The sequence below is a fragment of the Capra hircus genome, chromosome 10, assembly GCF_001704415.2.
Source record: "Capra hircus breed San Clemente chromosome 10, ASM170441v1, whole genome shotgun sequence".
NCBI classification, from domain to species: Eukaryota; Metazoa; Chordata; class Mammalia; order Artiodactyla; family Bovidae; genus Capra; species Capra hircus.
Genome location: NC_030817.1, coordinates 66715809 through 66732002, shown reverse-complemented (window position 1 = coordinate 66732002; position 16194 = coordinate 66715809). Strand labels below are relative to the sequence as shown.

The 16194-nt window shown below is 48.5% G+C and overlaps 2 protein-coding genes across 4 annotated transcripts in view; one reads left to right on the top strand and one right to left on the bottom strand.

Annotated features, from left to right (window-relative positions):
* The window catches only part of DNAJC17 (DnaJ heat shock protein family (Hsp40) member C17), a 28808-nt gene extending 19909 nt beyond the window's left edge, over positions 1-8899 (bottom strand). The window contains exon 1 of one of the 2 annotated variants that reach the window (XM_005685495.3): positions 8745-8899. In XM_005685495.3, coding sequence (XP_005685552.1) covers positions 8745-8822 — 78 coding nt within the window. In that variant the 5' untranslated portion in view covers positions 8823-8899. The remainder of the gene's footprint in view (positions 1-8744) is intronic. The other variant, XM_005685496.3, reaches the window with a different exon arrangement.
* ZFYVE19 (zinc finger FYVE-type containing 19) lies at positions 8983-16048 on the top strand. 2 transcript variants are annotated; one of them, XM_005685493.3, is made up of 11 exons: positions 8983-9179; positions 10589-10710; positions 10868-10921; positions 11290-11408; positions 11505-11650; positions 11998-12106; positions 14186-14395; positions 14814-14893; positions 15215-15313; positions 15415-15542; positions 15625-16048. In XM_005685493.3, exons 1-11 carry the CDS (start codon positions 9126-9128, stop codon positions 15701-15703), a joined length of 1200 nt encoding a protein of 399 aa, XP_005685550.1. In that variant the 5' UTR covers positions 8983-9125; the 3' UTR covers positions 15704-16048. The 2 variants fall into 2 exon arrangements, with proteins under 2 accessions (XP_005685550.1, XP_013822435.1); XM_013966981.2 differs by having other exon boundaries at positions 9035-9179; positions 11290-11650.

The following is a 16194-nucleotide window of genomic DNA, read 5'->3' as shown; positions in this document are numbered from 1 at the left end:
GTTACATGTTAATTATATACTTTAAAAAACACAAAAAGCAAAAAACCAGGGATGTTTAGCTTCTTTCAATTATCCTAAGCTAGAAAGCAACATGGTTCACTGAAAGAAAGAAGGTCCTGGAGTCTAACAGATAATGTTTTAAAATTTTGAATCTTCTGCATGCTATTAGCACAATCTGGGGCAAATTACCAAATCTCACTCAGCCTTAGGTTCTTCAACTACAAAGTGCGGGAAGTATCCCCTACACATAGAGCCATTGTGAAGATTAAAGAAAATAACCCATGTGAAGTACCTAACAAAACCAGGTACTCAATATAAGGCCCAAACCTCTTGTTTATCCACTCCTAGGAGGGAGGTAAATTGTGACACCAGGCCAGGATGATGCCAACCTGACTTTGGAAACTTCAGGAAAAGACCCAGGTCAATCCAGTATGAATTCTCAAGGTGTACAAGGCTGGTTTCAGGAATGCTGGGGGCAGTTCTCAAATTCTATCCTTGGTCAGCCCCCAGGGGCTCTGAACTACCCTCATTCAAAGAGCAGGTAGCCTGAGATCCTCCAGAGTGGCCAGGAACAAAAGCCCAGCTGGCCTAAGAATGCTGGTCAAGTGTGTCTGTCCTGATTAACTAGTTATTACAATCTTTCTGTCCTGATTAACTAGTTATTACAATCTTTAGCTGCTAAGCCTGCCCTGGGCAAGGCCCATTGCTGGGTTTTAGCCTGGAAGGCCAGTTCTGACTTTGAATCAGTTGGCCTGCAGTTTGGTATTCTGTGCTACAAACAGGACTCCCAGCTCCGCCCAGCCCTCCTGGAGTGAGTAGTACCTGAAAAATTTCTCATCTCATAAACACAACTCTCCTACAAGAGGCCTCTGAAAAGCTTCTGTATCAATACTGTTTATTATGAAATAATTCCACCTTACTAGCAGCTCAAGAGGGCAAAAAGATGCAATAATATTTTTCTTAATCATGATAAGTTGTGAAGGAAGAGGAACTTTCAGAAGAATAAAGAAACAGAAAGACTTCTGTGTTATCATGTGAGAAAGGCAGGACTATTTAATCCCAGGGTTGGCAGCTCTTTTATGAAACAGAGTCTGCAGGTGCTCGGACACCCAGGGAGGTTTGAGGCAGCCACTGAAAGTTGCCAAAAGCTACTGAATTATCTCAACACTTGCAGTTTTCCTTCTTTACCTGTAGATTTCTCCTAAAAACTCAGGTCTCCCTAGCACTTGGAAATAGTCGTTTACATTTCCTTAGACTTCAGAGAAAGGACCTAGGTGACAATTGAGGGTCTTCTAACCCAAAGCCCCTGCCCAGACCATGATTTTTCCAAGAACCAGGCTGTCTCCAAGACCCAGCCCCGGAATGACAGAGATCTCAGATGAACCTAAACTCTATGAGGACTTCAAACTCCAATTTGCAAAAGTGTGGTCTTTTCTCCTGATGCCTTTCAAAAATACCACAGATTACTCCCTTCCCTTCTCCATCCTAGGACACTACTTGAGTTTGATCAGTCTTCCGTCACGCAGGATCATCACTCAGAACATAAACTACTGAACAGTACAAAATGTTCAGATGTTTCTGAGGGCAGAGTCAGGCTTTTCCTATGCTTCCTCAGGTGATGATGATCTTAAATTCTACTTTAAAAAAAAGTATATTTGACTGAGCTGGGTCTTAGTTGTGGCATGCAGGATCTAGTTCCCTGACCAGGGATGAAACAAGGGCCCCCTGCATTGGGAGCACAGAATCATAGCCTCTGGACCAACATGGAAGTCCCTTAAATTCTACTCTTTTATAGAAATATCTCTTCCCTACTAGACTGTGCCAGATACCAGCATATCTTTGGAAGTGCTTATAAATCTGCTCTTTCTTTTTTGGTATGGCCTGGAAAAACAGACACACCGGTTATGATTGCACTTCAAATGAGAGCACACAGGTATAGGAAATTATGGGGGTTCTTAGAAATAAAGGGAATGCGCTTTAGGGGACAGGGAGTTTTGCTTATCCCCAGGGCCCAGAACAGTACACTGGGCAGTGCCTGGCACTCAGTAGGCACACAATAAATACCTTTTGAATGAAAGCAGCAAATATCCATTTGTTCTCAACCAAACACAATTAGGAAAACTCAACTATGTCAATTGCTTCTGGCCTATTGAAGAGCAGAAGGAAGTGGGTGCTGTTCCAAGCCTTGGAGATCTTCCCACACTATTTTATAATTTCTCCTTCTACCTGCTAACACTTCCTCTTAAGAAGAAATCACTATAACAGACTGATGAAAGAACCACAGTGGGAACTAAATGTTATCCCCCTGCAACACAGAGGGGAAGAATGAGTTATGCATTAGCCCAGCCCTTCCTGGGGGCTCCATAACTGGATTGGCCACTTGCAGCAACCTAAGCCCAGAGCAGGGAAAGGAACTTGGAGCTGGGTCTCCCGCCGTCTCCACTGGGCTTGGTGCCAGGCACACAGGAGGGCCTCTGACAATCCACCTGCCTCCAGTTTCACCTCTTGAAAGGAATGAATTCCCAACTTAGACAAAAAAGCCAGGCGCTAAGGGGCCCAATAAATATAAAATAGCCTTCATTAACTTAAAAGAAAGGTGCCTTACAAAGAAGAGATCATTATTTTTTAGAAAGCTGTTATCATTTCATATAATAAAACTTGGAGCCAAGTAAGTATTAACAGTACAAGTAATTAAGTCCAGTTTTCAAAAGCCCAACTCACAGGTTAGACTCAGATACAGAGGACACACAGGGAGGCCGCTCCATGTGACAACAGATACCGAATGAACAAATCATGCTGGTGAATCAGCTAGAAGTCATTACAGGCCCAGTTCCAGAAGGAGGAATAGTTAGTAATCTCAGCCTGGGCAGCATTTTCTTGCCAAGCCTGTGGGAAGCAGACATTTCATCAACCCTGCACTAGCCACAACCCCAAAGGTTATGTGACCGCCTGATGCCATAGGCAGGAAGTAAACCACAGAGCTTACCTGGAAGTCCCCTCTGTCTAAAAGATTGGTCACTTTCATTTCTTACAGCCTATGGTCTACACTGCAACAACACTACAGAGAAATTTCCAAATTTCTGTGGAAACGGGACTGCTCCTAAGGCTCTGAGCAAAGAGGGTGCCAGCCACTGCCCAGACCAGTGCTCTCAGCTCAACATTTCCAAATGGAGGCCTGCCAGTAGTACTGTGAGATGATTCTGCGGACACCTGGACCTCACACCAACATCTCTCACAGTCTGCTAACCATGGTCCAGACTCAGGACAGTGACCTGTGCAGCCTGAACCAACCAAGAGCATGCACAGGGCCTGGGCTGCTTCTGCCCATAAGTTGCTCCTATGCGCCTTAAAGGATGCAGGTCGCCAGCCCATCCCTGAGGTCACTCCTCTGGTCCTCCCTCCCCTCAGCTCTCACCTCTGGGTCTCCCTATAGTGCTCCCAGTACCCATTCCTGGGCCTCAACCCCGGCCCTGCCCTCCTTCTCAGCCCACGTCCCCAGACCAGACTGGTCTATATCTGGAGGCCAGTCTCCTTTTCCACCCCCACCTCTTCAGATGCCCTCTTCTCTCAGGCCTGCCTCTCCCTCCCACCCTTACCCTAAGCAGGCTTACATCATGCTCAGACTCTAAAATCCTCACCTGCCTTCTTCTCTCAGGCTGGAGATTCCCACCCCTCAGATCTGACAGATACCCTGGGTCTGACGGCTCCTCACCTCACCCCCACGGCCTGCTATCACTCTCAACCCCTAATGTCCTCAGTCCCTACCCACAAAGTCATTCTCTCTGCCTAGGCACAGAATTCTTTCTTTCTGGGCCCTGGTACTTCCTACATCTCATTCTTTTTTCCCCTTAATGCATTGGTTTCCTTCATAAACAAAATCATATTAGTAAAAAGAAGAGACTTGGCTTAAAGAAAAATAATAATAACCAAATAAAAGTATTCAGGAGCAGCAAAAATAGGGAAAGCAGTTATGCAAATAGAGAATATTTTGAATTCTACCTTCCCTGAGATGAAAACTCCACTATGGTAGTTTTAACACAAATTTTAATACACTTCCTCAAGTTGTCCAGGTTGGCTTAATATCCTTCAAGTTAACCCAGGCCAGGCAGCTTTACTCACAGAGTCAAATCTCTATCTGTGTCAAGGATGGGAGCGAGAGGCTTTCTGGGACCATCTCTTGTTGCCCTAATTGCTCCTAAGTTGTGGGTCATGGAAAACAGCTCTGAAAGAGACATACAAAATGCAGGTTTGGGCAGGTGCTCTGCATTTACTAGCCACCTTATGCTGGCCAAATCAATTAAACTCTGCAGGTCTCAGTCTTCTCATCTATAAATTGGAGCTAATAGTCTTTGCATACCTCACAGGCTTGTTTTGAAGATCACATCAAATGAGATAATTTATGTGAAAGCACTTTAGTGTCATATAAATGTGAGGTATTATCTTGAACACTAATGAATAGCTTACAAGCACAAATGAATCATTCCTTTTGATTTAACAGGTAGCCAAGTAACTTCAGCGCTTCAGCCAGACAGCCAAACCCAGGAATGAGTTAATTATCAGAGAGATACCAAGAAGACTTGGAGGTCGGGCTCCTGCTCCCACCCAGTGCCCATCAGGCCCTTAGTGAATGAACGAATGACAAGTGAAACCAGGCTCAGTGCCCAACCTTAGCGCCTCAGGACCTGGTCTGGAGGCAAGAGGCTTTAGGCAAGGCACCCATTTGGAGGCAGCGGACTGAGTCTGGCACACCTCAAATCCAGAAATGGCCCCCAGACACCCACAAAATCAAGTATAGCCACCCAAGGGCCTAGAGGCCCAGAGATACCACATTTTTCAGATTCATCTCCCTCTACATCCTCAACAAATCCTAGGCAATGCCCCAATCCTTGTCATGCCAAGCACTTTAACCTCATACCATTCCTTCAAGTCCTTCTCTGTCTTACTTTTCTTAAATCGGTAAGAAACAATGGATGTCAGTGCATCACATTCTAGGGGATAACTGAAACAAGTGATTTAAATACAAGTATTAGCTAGCAAACAGGTAAAATAGCCTTTTCCTTAAAGCAATAATAAAATATAACCCGAAAAGGTCAATAGTAAGTTTCCATGGTAGTTTTCCTGGTAAATACATTTAAAAATTGAGTCTTCAAAGGGTTGATCAAAACACATTTTCAAGCACCTAGCTTTACCAAGTAATATCTGCCAAGATGCAGTGAGTTACGTACCCTGCAAAGGGCTTCAAATGAAAAGCAAGGCTGCTATAAACAGGACAGAAATTCACATGTCAGCTTCCACTGATATGTGCAGGGCAGTGGTAGGAACACTAAATTGGGGCTCCAATATGGCCCAACACTCACTCACTGGGTGACCTCAGCAAGTTCCATAACCTCCCTGGACCTCCATCCTCCTGCCTATAAAATGAAGAGAGTAAATGACCATGATGATCTTTTTTAACCCTGCTGCGAAATATTCCTTTCTCCCCTCAAGGTCTTGCACAAAAACACCTCCTCAGGGGACGTCTTCGTTGATCCTACCAATCACGTGAGTCATGCCTTCCTCTTTATTCTGACAGCATTTTCCTTATATGCTTTTTAAAATTTACTTATTTCTTTATTTTTGGCTGCTCTGGGTCTTCAGTGCTGCGCAGGCTTTTCTCCAGTTGCGGCGGGCGGGCTTCTCATTGTGGTAGCTTCTCTTGTTGCAGAACACGGGCTCTAGGGCATGCAGGCTCTAGTAGCTGCGATTCCTGGGCTCTAAAGCACAGGCTCAGTAGTTGTGGCGCATGGGCTTGGTTGCTCCATGACATGTGGGATCTTCCTGGACTAGGGATCACACCCGACTCCTGCATTGGCAGGCAGATTCTTTGCCACTGAGCCATCAGGGAAGCCCTCCTTATAAGCTTTTATTCAACCTCTTTCATTCTACCTCAGAATTCATTGTTCACTATATTCTGTGAGCTGTCAGAAAACAGAAGCGATATCTTCTTCAGCTCTGAAGTCATACCATGCCCAAACATTTGTGAACTCTGCTGATCCTCAATCTTGTTCTACCTCCCTGATGCCCCACCTCCCTTCTACTCTGACCACTGCCTTGGTTGAGAATCACTGGTGTGGTGTGAAGTGAATCAGGGACTTGAACGAACGAGAAGGGGTGAGGCGGGAAGGGCAACCTTAGCCATGAGCTGTGGGAGACTGCACTGGACACCAGCGCTTACAGTGTAGGAAGGTGAAGCTACAGTGGTAACAGGATGAATGCACTCGCAGTGAGTCTGTGCTAAGTGCCTTCTACGTGCTTTGCCCAGACTGAGCCAGACAACAAGGGCGGTGAGGGACTGCCATCATTCCTATTTTGCACATGGGGAAGCCAAGGCACACAGATGTTAAATGTTTGCTCAAGCTCATGAACTAAGTAGTGGAACCAATATGCATGCAGTCTGACTCCAGAGTTCTCTTTCTTAACTGCCTGCGGTGATTAGTACAAAGATGATTATAAAGGCACATTTAGAATCCCAACATTGCTCGATGCTGTACTATGATTTCCATCCATTCTCAATACAGGGATGTAACAAGCAACTATTCTTGGCCTCACTTGTTAAGATTAGTTATAAATGCTGTCATTTTCTACACAAGTTACACTCTCTAGGAAACCACCATCTGATTAGAAAGCATCACCTTCTAGAATTATCAACTTTTGATTTCTGCATTTCTAAATGATGAACTACAAAAGCAAGAGACAGAGAAGCTGGAAACAGACATGACGAGGTAACCCTCCAAGGACTGCTCTCTTCACTTGTAGACACTTAATAAAAGTTTGTGGAATCAAATGGTGTTTGGGAGAAAAGTTTCTACCCTCTTTTAAAACACAGATGGAAGGACTTTCCTGGCAGTCCAGTGGTTAAGACTCTGTGCTTCCACTGCAGGGCACACAGATTTGATTCCTAGTCAGGAAACTAAGATCCCACATGCCATGGAGAACTAAGCCTACACGCCGTAACGACTGAACCCATATGCCCACATCCTGCATGCTGCAACTAGAGACCGTGTGCCACAGTGAAAGATCCCACGTGATGCAATGAAGCTCCTATGTGCTACAACTAAGATTCAGTACAGCCAATGCAGAGTCTTCTCATCTACCCCTTACTTCACCTGAGTGAAAACTGAATCCCAACCTCATTGCCCTGCTTAGACCTCAGCCTCTTGCCTAGACAACAGCCTCAACCTGATCCCCTGGTGGCAGCTCCTCTACCCAGCGCGTACTGTGTCCTTTCTGCAAACTGACTTTGAATATTTTCTTTAAAATCTGATTATGTCACTTCTCTGATTAATATATACATCAGTGGCTCATAACTGCATTCCTCAGGAGTTCTCAACATCAAGGTTCCAAGACATTGGCTAGATCCAGTGTGAAACGTCCACTAATAATGAAGTACTAATTAAACAATTTATAAATATAGAATACTTAAAATAGTGTCCAGCACATAATATTATATAGGTGGTGCTGTGCTGTGCTGTGCTGAGTCATGTCTGACTCTTTTCGACATTATGGACTGTAGTCCACTAGGCTCCTCTGTCTATGAGATTCTCCAGGCAAGAATACTGAAGTGGGTTACCATTTCCTCCTCCAGGGGATATTCCCAACCAAAGGATCCAACCTGCATCTCCTGCATCTTCTGCTTTAGCAGGTAAATTCTCTACCACTGAGCCACCTGGGAAGCCCTTGTATCGGTGTCACGCATAACCAATAGTGAAAATTTAAGACTTATGAGACAGGTGTAACAGATGTCTCTGGTGCTCTGTATACAACCCCACAGCCCACTTCTGATTTCAGCTGCAGCTGCAGGAACAGTTCTATACTGACTGACTATATCACTCCTCAAGGGCCCTGTGGTCTCCCTGCTTTTCTGTCCCAGAGCTTCCTCTTTCCACAAGCTCACTCAGACAATGAGCAGAACAGCCTGGAAGTACAGGGGCATCTGTAGGCACTAATTTTCACTTGATAACTTATCTGCCTCCACTTCCTACATTGCTACAGCTACCACCACAATCCTGGTGGAAGTAACAGAAATCTTAGTTACAGCCTGATCAGTGTACCACTCCCTGGCACATCTATCACCCTGCAGTTCCCTGTGAAACTCCAATTCCAGGTTATCTGCCTACCCTTCTGACCCTCCTGCTTCTGGCCACTAGCACATGTTGGGAGGGCAACACCTGAGCATCTGCTACTAGAAAAGAGTCAATGGGCTGGAGTGTAAAAGAAAACAGAGATGGCAAAGTCATAGGTCACACTGCCAAGGAAGGCATGAAAAAGGAATGGAGGAGCCTTGAGACCTGGCCTTTCTTCCGCCGTAGGCTCTTAACATAGTTAAATCAGCCAGCAAGAGAGAATGAAGCAGTCTAGACGAAGGGGCATCAGAGGCTGACACTGCGCAGGCGCACGAGTAGGATAGGGTTGCCTCCCAGGCTCACCCGCGGCCTCCGCTACACAAGGGGCCACCGGAGAGCACAGTACAGTGCCCCGCGGAGTAACCTCTCGCTCGTGCCCCCTCTTCTTCGTGAGGGCCTCAGAGCATTGAGGTCTGAGGAAGGTCTGAGAACCCCCCTTCTGAGGCCATTGGGCCGCCTCTCGTTCCCCACTCAGGGCCCAGCCGAACCTGCAAAGATGGTGGTGCCAGCCTCAGGCGAGGCGCCAAGGCTGGGAGGGCCGCCAGGTCTCTCAGGATCGCCTTTCCTCACCCCCGTTCTCACCTCTTTGTCCTCCGCCTTCTCCTCAATACCTAATAGCGCGTACAGGTCCATTTGTAAGAGCTCCTTCGTCACCGCCATGGTTCCAGCTCTGATTGGATTAGTACTACAACTCCCAAAAGTCTACGCGTTGGGGCTTCCCGGGGACCCTCGGCTCCAAGCCAGCTGAATGGTGAACGAACTACGACTCCCGGCAGCCCTCGCGCCCGCCGCCGCTGCTCTCCGGCTGGCGTGACTGTCGTGAATCTCCTGTCGGAGGCTTTGGCTGGCCCGCGCGAGTGGGCGTGGTAGGTAGGGGCGGGGCTGGGTGAAGGTGCAAGGGGCCCGACCAGACTCGCCAGAGGTGTGCTCTGCGAATCCTGCCGCGCCGCACCGGGAAACAGGATGGAGAGTAGGTGCTACGGGTGCGCTGTCAAATTCACCCTCTTCAAGAAGGAGGCGAGTCTCTCTTCATGGGCTAGAGGGAGGACGCAAAGTGGAGGGAAATACACGGGACTTGCAGTCCTAGGCTTGGTTTTATGGGCCCTCTCCAGACATGCGGTTTTGATGAAGCCACAGAGCTTCAGTTAACATTTCTATAAAACGGGGCTAACACTCCCTTGCTTTCGGGGTTAAGGTGCTGGATGTGAGTTCCCTGTAAACTGTAAATCAGGCTCCTGTCATTTTCGGAAAGCTAAGCTTTTCTGTCCGCCAAGTGTAGGATCTGGCTGTTTCTTTCCCTCCACCCTGCTCCTCCGCCGCCCGGTCTTAGTTAATACTCTGTGACCACTCTGCACTACACCATGCCTCTTACTCTTTCTGCTCTGAAGCCCTCACCATCAAGCAGCCTGCCCTTTCTCCTGTCTCCAGGGCAACATAGCAAAGTCTCACTTGTCCTCAGCACAAACCTGCCAAATTCCCATGGTAAACAGCAGGCTTCCTCTGCCTCAGTGTGACCAGGAGATAGGAACCAGATAGGCGGGATGAATAGCTGGTAGGGAAGCAGATCATGGAGCCCTCAGAAACCTGGGTTTTGTAATTAAAGTGGTCAGAATTCAAATTGGGGCTCTGATATCATTCACAGGGGTGACCTTGGTTTAGGCAAGTCTAGTAACCTCTCTGATCCTGTTTAAAATAAGAGTGATAATGGTTGTCATCAGGATTAAGTATGATAGTGTGTATAAATTGAGGATTAAATCAAGTGTTGAATGTTAAGTACTGAATTTAGTGCCTGGCTCAGACAGTAAGGAATCTGCCTGCAATGTGGGAGACATGGGTTCAATCCCTGGGTTGGGAAGATCCACTGGAGAAGGGAGAGGCTACCTATTCCAGTATTCTTGCCTGAATAATTCCATGGACAAAGGAGCCTGGCAGGCTACAGCCCATGGGGTCGCAAAGTGTCCAACATGACTAAGCGACTTTCACTTTTCACTCACACAGTAAATGCTTAATAAATGGAGGCTATTGTTACCATCCCATCCTGAATCAAGCCACCTTCCATCTGTGCTAGAACAGAGAAGGCATGGGCCCTGCATTCTGTCTCTGCTCTGTTGAAGAGTCAGTGACCTGAAGCATGGGACTTTGCCTGTTTATCATTTACACTCCTGTGTTAGGGAATTGAAGACCGAGTAGAAAGCATGTGAATGTTTCATGAAGCTTTATGAGATTTGAATAGAAGACTGGAAACAGGAATCGCTTTGCCCTCCACCCCCCATCTCTCCCCAGGCCTTAGGGGCCCCACTCCCCATCCTCCTTCCAGCAGCTGGTCACAGCTTCAGTTTGCTCTGTGTGTGTGTGTTCCAAGAGTCCCCATGAGGAGCCTCCAGGGGTGGGTGAGAGGTAGACTCCTTGCTTCATGTTTCTTGTAGTATGGCTGTAAGAACTGTGGCCGGGCCTTCTGTTCCGGCTGCCTTAGCTTCAGTGCAGCAGTTCCCCGAGCTGGAAACACTCAACAGAAGGTCTGCAAGCAATGCCATGAGGTTCTGACCAGGTGAGAAGCCAACACGGGTGACAGTTCAGCCAAGCATGGCAGCTGGCAGCTGGCCAGGCCTCTCAGCTTTCTAGAGGTCAACTCGGGATTGTTTGGGGTGGAGGGCACCAATAGGCAGATGGTGGGTGACTTCTGATGCTAGATTTCTTCTCTGTAGAGGATCTTCTCCTGCCAGTGCCTCCAAGTGGTCACCACCTCAGAACTATAAGAAGTAAGTGCTGAAGGGACAGAGACAAATGGGGAGGGGAAAGGACACAGGAGCCGGAGCATAGGAGTCTCTTCCCAGCCTTTAGCTTAAATGAGCCCAGGATCAGCGGCTCCTGACTGCCCTCCTGGGCTCAGAGAGCAGCTCATCAGTCCCTTCCCCAGAAAAGGTTCTTGGTAGACCTCACCCTCTCAGCTGAACCCTCCTGCCAGTTGGCTGGGTTGGGGTGCAGTGTGACATGAGCAATGAACCCGAAAGATTGTCCGTTGGAGGCCTCCCTAGCTGGCTAGAAATGATTTGAATAGGAAACAGCGAGAGTGCCTTCACCCCTCCCTTCTGCATTCATCAAGAGCCTCTATCTCATATCCTGCCAGGCGTGTGGCAGCATTGGAAGCCAAGCAGAAGCCCAGCACTCCCCGGAGCCATGGATTGACCCAGCAAGATCAAGCCATTGCTGAGCGCCTAGCACGGCTCCGCCAGGAGAACAAGCCCAGTGAGCAGGCCCAGACAGGGTGGAAAAGACACCATCCAGGGCTCCTGGGAGTAGGATCCCTCTGGATCTTAGAAGACTTCTCTATGCCAATTGCAGAGTCAGTGCCCTCGCAGGCGGAGATAGAAGCCAGGCTAGCTGCACTGAGGGATGCATCCCAGGGTCCTGTCCCTTCCACCCAGGAGATGGAGGCACGGCTTGCTGTGCTGCAAGGCAGAGTTCCATCTTCTCAGGCCCCCCAGATGGTGAGTGCTGTGACTTTGGAGGGATGGAGGTCCTGGGACAAGGACCCAGCAGAAGCCCAGATACATGTATGCTTAGATACTTCGCAGGAGTACCTCCTGCTCCTGAGGCCTGCTGCCAGGCCAAGGAACCAGGGACAAGCAGCAGGATTGGGTAGGGCAGCAAAGAGTGGCCCCTAGGTTCTGTTGGGGACTACAAGACCTACCTGATTACATGAGCTCTTGGTTAGTCCCCTTTCCCTGAGTTTTGGGAACTCCTCAGCACCCAGCCCTGACCTGAACTGCTCTGAGCCTTATGATGTGGCTTCCCCACTTCCCTACTCCCCACTGAGGTTCCCTCCTCTGAGCAGGCACATCAACCACCGGACCCCAGGACCCAGGTGCAGCAGGCACAGGATCTGCTGACACAGCTAACAGCGGAGGTGGCTATTGATGAGAGCTGGGAACAAGAAGGCCCAGGTATATTCTCCACCTGGCTCCCCCAGGGACCCACCCCCTACTCTTTCCCCAGGTGGGAGAGGCTCCAATGCTGACACTCTGGGAGGTGAATATAAATTAGAAAATATCAACATTATAAAGATTGCCATTTATTGAATGTTTACTCCAATGGGAGCCAGTATAAGCCTAGTAGATCAGTGTGTAGGCTTTATGCTCAGACAGTGATTCCCTGTTCTACCACTTAGTAGCTGTGTGACACTGAGCATGTTACTTGACTGAAGTCTCACTTTCCAAGACCTATCCTCATGGAGAAGTCATGAGGAGTAAATGGGCTAATCCAGGAGTACTTAGGACCCTGCCTGGCTCATAGTAAGTGAATGTTCTCTGTGATAGTGATGATAAGAAGGAAGAGGCTATTTATTTAAAATTAAATTTAAGATTGAGTTCCTAAGTGGTACCACATTTCAAATGCTCAGTAGTCACAAGAGATTCATGCTATGATCTTGGACAGCACAGATACAGACCATGACGTGACATGGAATGTTCCCATCATCATAAAAAATTCTTTTGGACAGAGCTCTCCTAAAGCTTCAAAGCAGTGGTTCTCAACTATGGTGATGATTTTCCCTGCAGGGCCCAATTGGCAACGTCTGGAGACATTTTGGGTGTTGCAACTCAGAGGGTACCACTGGCATCTAGTGAGCAGAGGCTAAGGAAGCTGCTGAACGTCATACAATACACAGGGCAGCCCCCACCACAAAGAATTACAGGCATACCTCAGAGACATTATGGGTTCAGTTCAAGTTCACTGTAATAAAATGAGGCACATGAATTTTTTGGTTTTCAGGCGCATATAAAAAGTATGTACACTATAGTATAGACTATTAAGTGGACAATAGCATTATGTTCAAAAAATGTACATACCTAATTGTGAAATATTTTATTGCTAAAAACTGTTAACTACCATCTGACAACATAGAGCTGCCACAAACTTTGAATTCGTAAGGAAAAAAAAAAAAGAAAAAGCAATTATCTGTGACGTACAGTAAAACAAGGTATGGTATATCCTCTCCAATATGTCAGTAGAACCAAGATTAAGAAACCTTGCTTTAACATGGAACTCTGTTCAATGTTATATGGCAGCCTGGATGGGAGGGGAGTTTTCGGGTAGAATGGATACATGTATGTGTATGGCTGCATCCCTTTGCTGTTTACCTGAAACTATCACAAATGCATGCATACCCGAAAACAAAATAAAAAGTTTAAAAACCCAAAGAAAAAACAAAAACCAAAAGAAACCCTGCTTTAGGGGAATTCCCTGATAGTCCAGTGGTTAGGACTCTGCACTTCCACTGATGGGGGCAGAGGTTTGATCCCTAACTGGAGAACTAAGATCCTGCATGCCATGTTATAGAGCCAAAAAAGAAAAAAGAAACCCTGCTTTAGAGATACAATCTCACTGAATATCCCCAGTAATCCTAAGATTACTATTATTATCTGTATTTTATAAACGAGGAAATTGAGGCCTGGTAAGCTTAAGGAACTTGACCAAGGTCACACAGCTATTAAGTAGCAAAGCTTGGACTTCAGCCCAAAGCTGTCTAACTTCAAATGTCCTGTTCTAAAACTCTGAGCTAAAGGGGGTCATGTCAGAGCCACACCCACTCAAGTAAACTTCTTCCCCCCTAGTGACATTCAAGACCTCAGCTTCCCTCATGTCCTCTCTGTGCTGCTCCCCAGAAATGCTGATCCCAGCCTGTAAGGCAGAGAGCCTGGCTGGACCCTGGCCTCCCCGTCTTCTGCTCCTTTTGGGCAGTGATTCTCATACCATGGGGCACCCACCCTAAGGGCAACATGGTAAAGTGTCAGGTGGGTGGGGATGAATTTAATTGGAAAAAAATGTCTAAGATTACTAGTTTTTTATATGTGGGAAAATGAATAAAATAACTAATTTTATTTGCAATATAAGCCACAGGAACTATTATGGAACAAAAAGCTGATAATTTGTGTTTTTTTTTTTTTAAGTTAAGAAATGGGCTCAGTGGTTTCTGATGAGAGATCCTGAAATGTCTCCCTCCCCGAATGCATCACTCTTTCTAGCCACCTCTATCCAGAACGACCTCAACCGGGGGGACCCAGGGGCCCAGAGCACCAGTTCCAGGGGGCAAGCCAGCTGGTCCCTGGAGGAGGAGAAGAGCAGGTTGCTGGCTGAGGCAGCGGTCGAGCTTCGGGAGGAGAACACGCGGCAGGAGCGCATCCTGGCCCTCGCCAAGCGCCTGGCTGTGCTGCAGGGACGGGACCCTGACAGAGGTAGAGGCTGATAAAACAGCCGCTCACTCGTGTCCCCTGGGCAGGCCCCCCGACTCCCACCCCCAGGCCAAGCTCTGCACAGTGGCTGTACTCTCTGCCAGGCCAAGTCTACTGAGCACTGCCTAGAACCATGAGACCAGTGCTAGGGCAAAATGGTGGATGAAGAACAAGGGGCAGCCATCAGGGGGCAGGGGCCCCGGGTCCCTTCAGGTGCAGAGTCTTCTGTTCATGCTGTCCAGACCAGCAGAGGGGGCAGAGGGGGATCAGAGCCACTCTGATTAGAGTGGCTGCGGAGGCAGCTTAACTCTGGAACAAGTGCGGCTGGAAACCACGCCACACCTGGGGGCAGCAGTACAGCCACTCCGGTGAGCTCTCCACCTCACTCCTCTTCCCCTGCTCCCTGCCCTCCATCTTCAAGTGACCCTCCAGGACTACCACCTTCCAGACAGCGATGATGAAGAGGAGGAAGAGAAGGCCATCCAGAGAGTCCTGCGGCAGGTTGGCCCTGCCTTACCCACCTGACCACCCCTTGTCCGGTCCCTGCTGTGCTGCCCCACCACCCCCTTGGCCCCATTCACTCTGCCCCCCACCCCCAACTGTGGGGCTTGCTGGCCAGTCACTCTGCAGCTCCTGTTCTAGCTGAGGTTCCTCTGCCCCCGTGACCCACACCTGCCTCCGGGCCCTTGAGATGGGACATCAGCAGCCACAGACAGTAGATCAAGGAAGATGGGTTGAGAGCTTAGGCTACGAACCGCAGAAATACTGTGCATTGGCGGGGTGCCTGGAACTAGGAGCTGTACCTCTTCACTCTGTCCACAGCTCACCGAAGAAGCTGCCCTGGATGAGGCAAGTGGCTTTAACATCCCTGTGGGGCCAACTCCCCAACTCCAAGACCAGTCCTGCAGGGCAGAGCCTAAGGTGAGAAGAACCACAGACACAGACCTCCAGGCTGCCATCATAGCCTCCCTCCCACCTCCATCAGGTACCTGATGTCCCCCATCCCTCCCTGGTCTTTAAAGGCCCAAGCCATGGCCACCAGGCCTGAGGAAGAGGAAGAGGAGCTCCCCTGGTGCTGCATCTGCAATGAGGATGCCACCCTTCGCTGTGCTGGCTGCGACGGAGACCTCTACTGCATCCGCTGCTTCCGGTGGGTGCAGGTGGAATGTTCTTTGGGGCTGGGAGAGTTCCAGGGCTACCTGTGATCTCTGACCTATTTCTATGCTCTGCAGGGAAGGCCATGATGCCTTTGAGCTTAAAGAGCACCAGACATCTGCCTACCAGCCCCTGCATAAAGGCCGAGGGCACTGAGGGAGCCCTGGTCCTCCCAGGAAGGTCATCCTACAGGCAAGCACACAGGCTGGGGCACCCTCCAGGGCATCTGATGGCAGGACACGACAGGCTGGACTGCTTATGAGTGTGCCCTTTCCTAAGCCTCCGTTCCTAGAAGGAGGAAGGATTCTCCATTGGAGACAATGACTGGAGGAGCCAGAGGGAAGGCAGAGGTCAGGAGCCTTCCAGCGCTGGAGTCTGGATTGGAAGTGAGAGACAGGGCAAGACCAGTCTGAATCTAAGGAGGAGCCTTGAAACTTTCTCAAGAGCCCAGGGTCCTCCACTGGCACTTGGAGGATTTAATAAAGTGTGTGATTCATTGGACCAGCATCTTTTATCTATAGAACCCTATGGATCCTGAGCCTGGGCCCTCGAAGAGGTACAGGAACAGAGTCCTATGAAGTGAGGAAGAAGGAAAAAGTTTCTCCAGGCAGGAACAGTCCCACCCCTCCTGGTGGCCTCACATGCAG

Bases quoted from the DNA above. Each gene is read 5' to 3' on its own strand.
- ZFYVE19 (XM_013966981.2), top strand. From the start codon at position 9,126: ATGGAGAGTAGGTGCTACGGGTGCGCTGTCAAATTCACCCTCTTCAAG. The intron at 10,922-11,289 runs GTAAGTGCTGAA...ATATCCTGCCAG, and splicing joins CCACCTCAGAACTATAAGAA to GCGTGTGGCAGCATTGGAAG. The intron at 15,543-15,624 runs GTGGGTGCAGGT...TATGCTCTGCAG, and splicing joins TACTGCATCCGCTGCTTCCG to GGAAGGCCATGATGCCTTTG.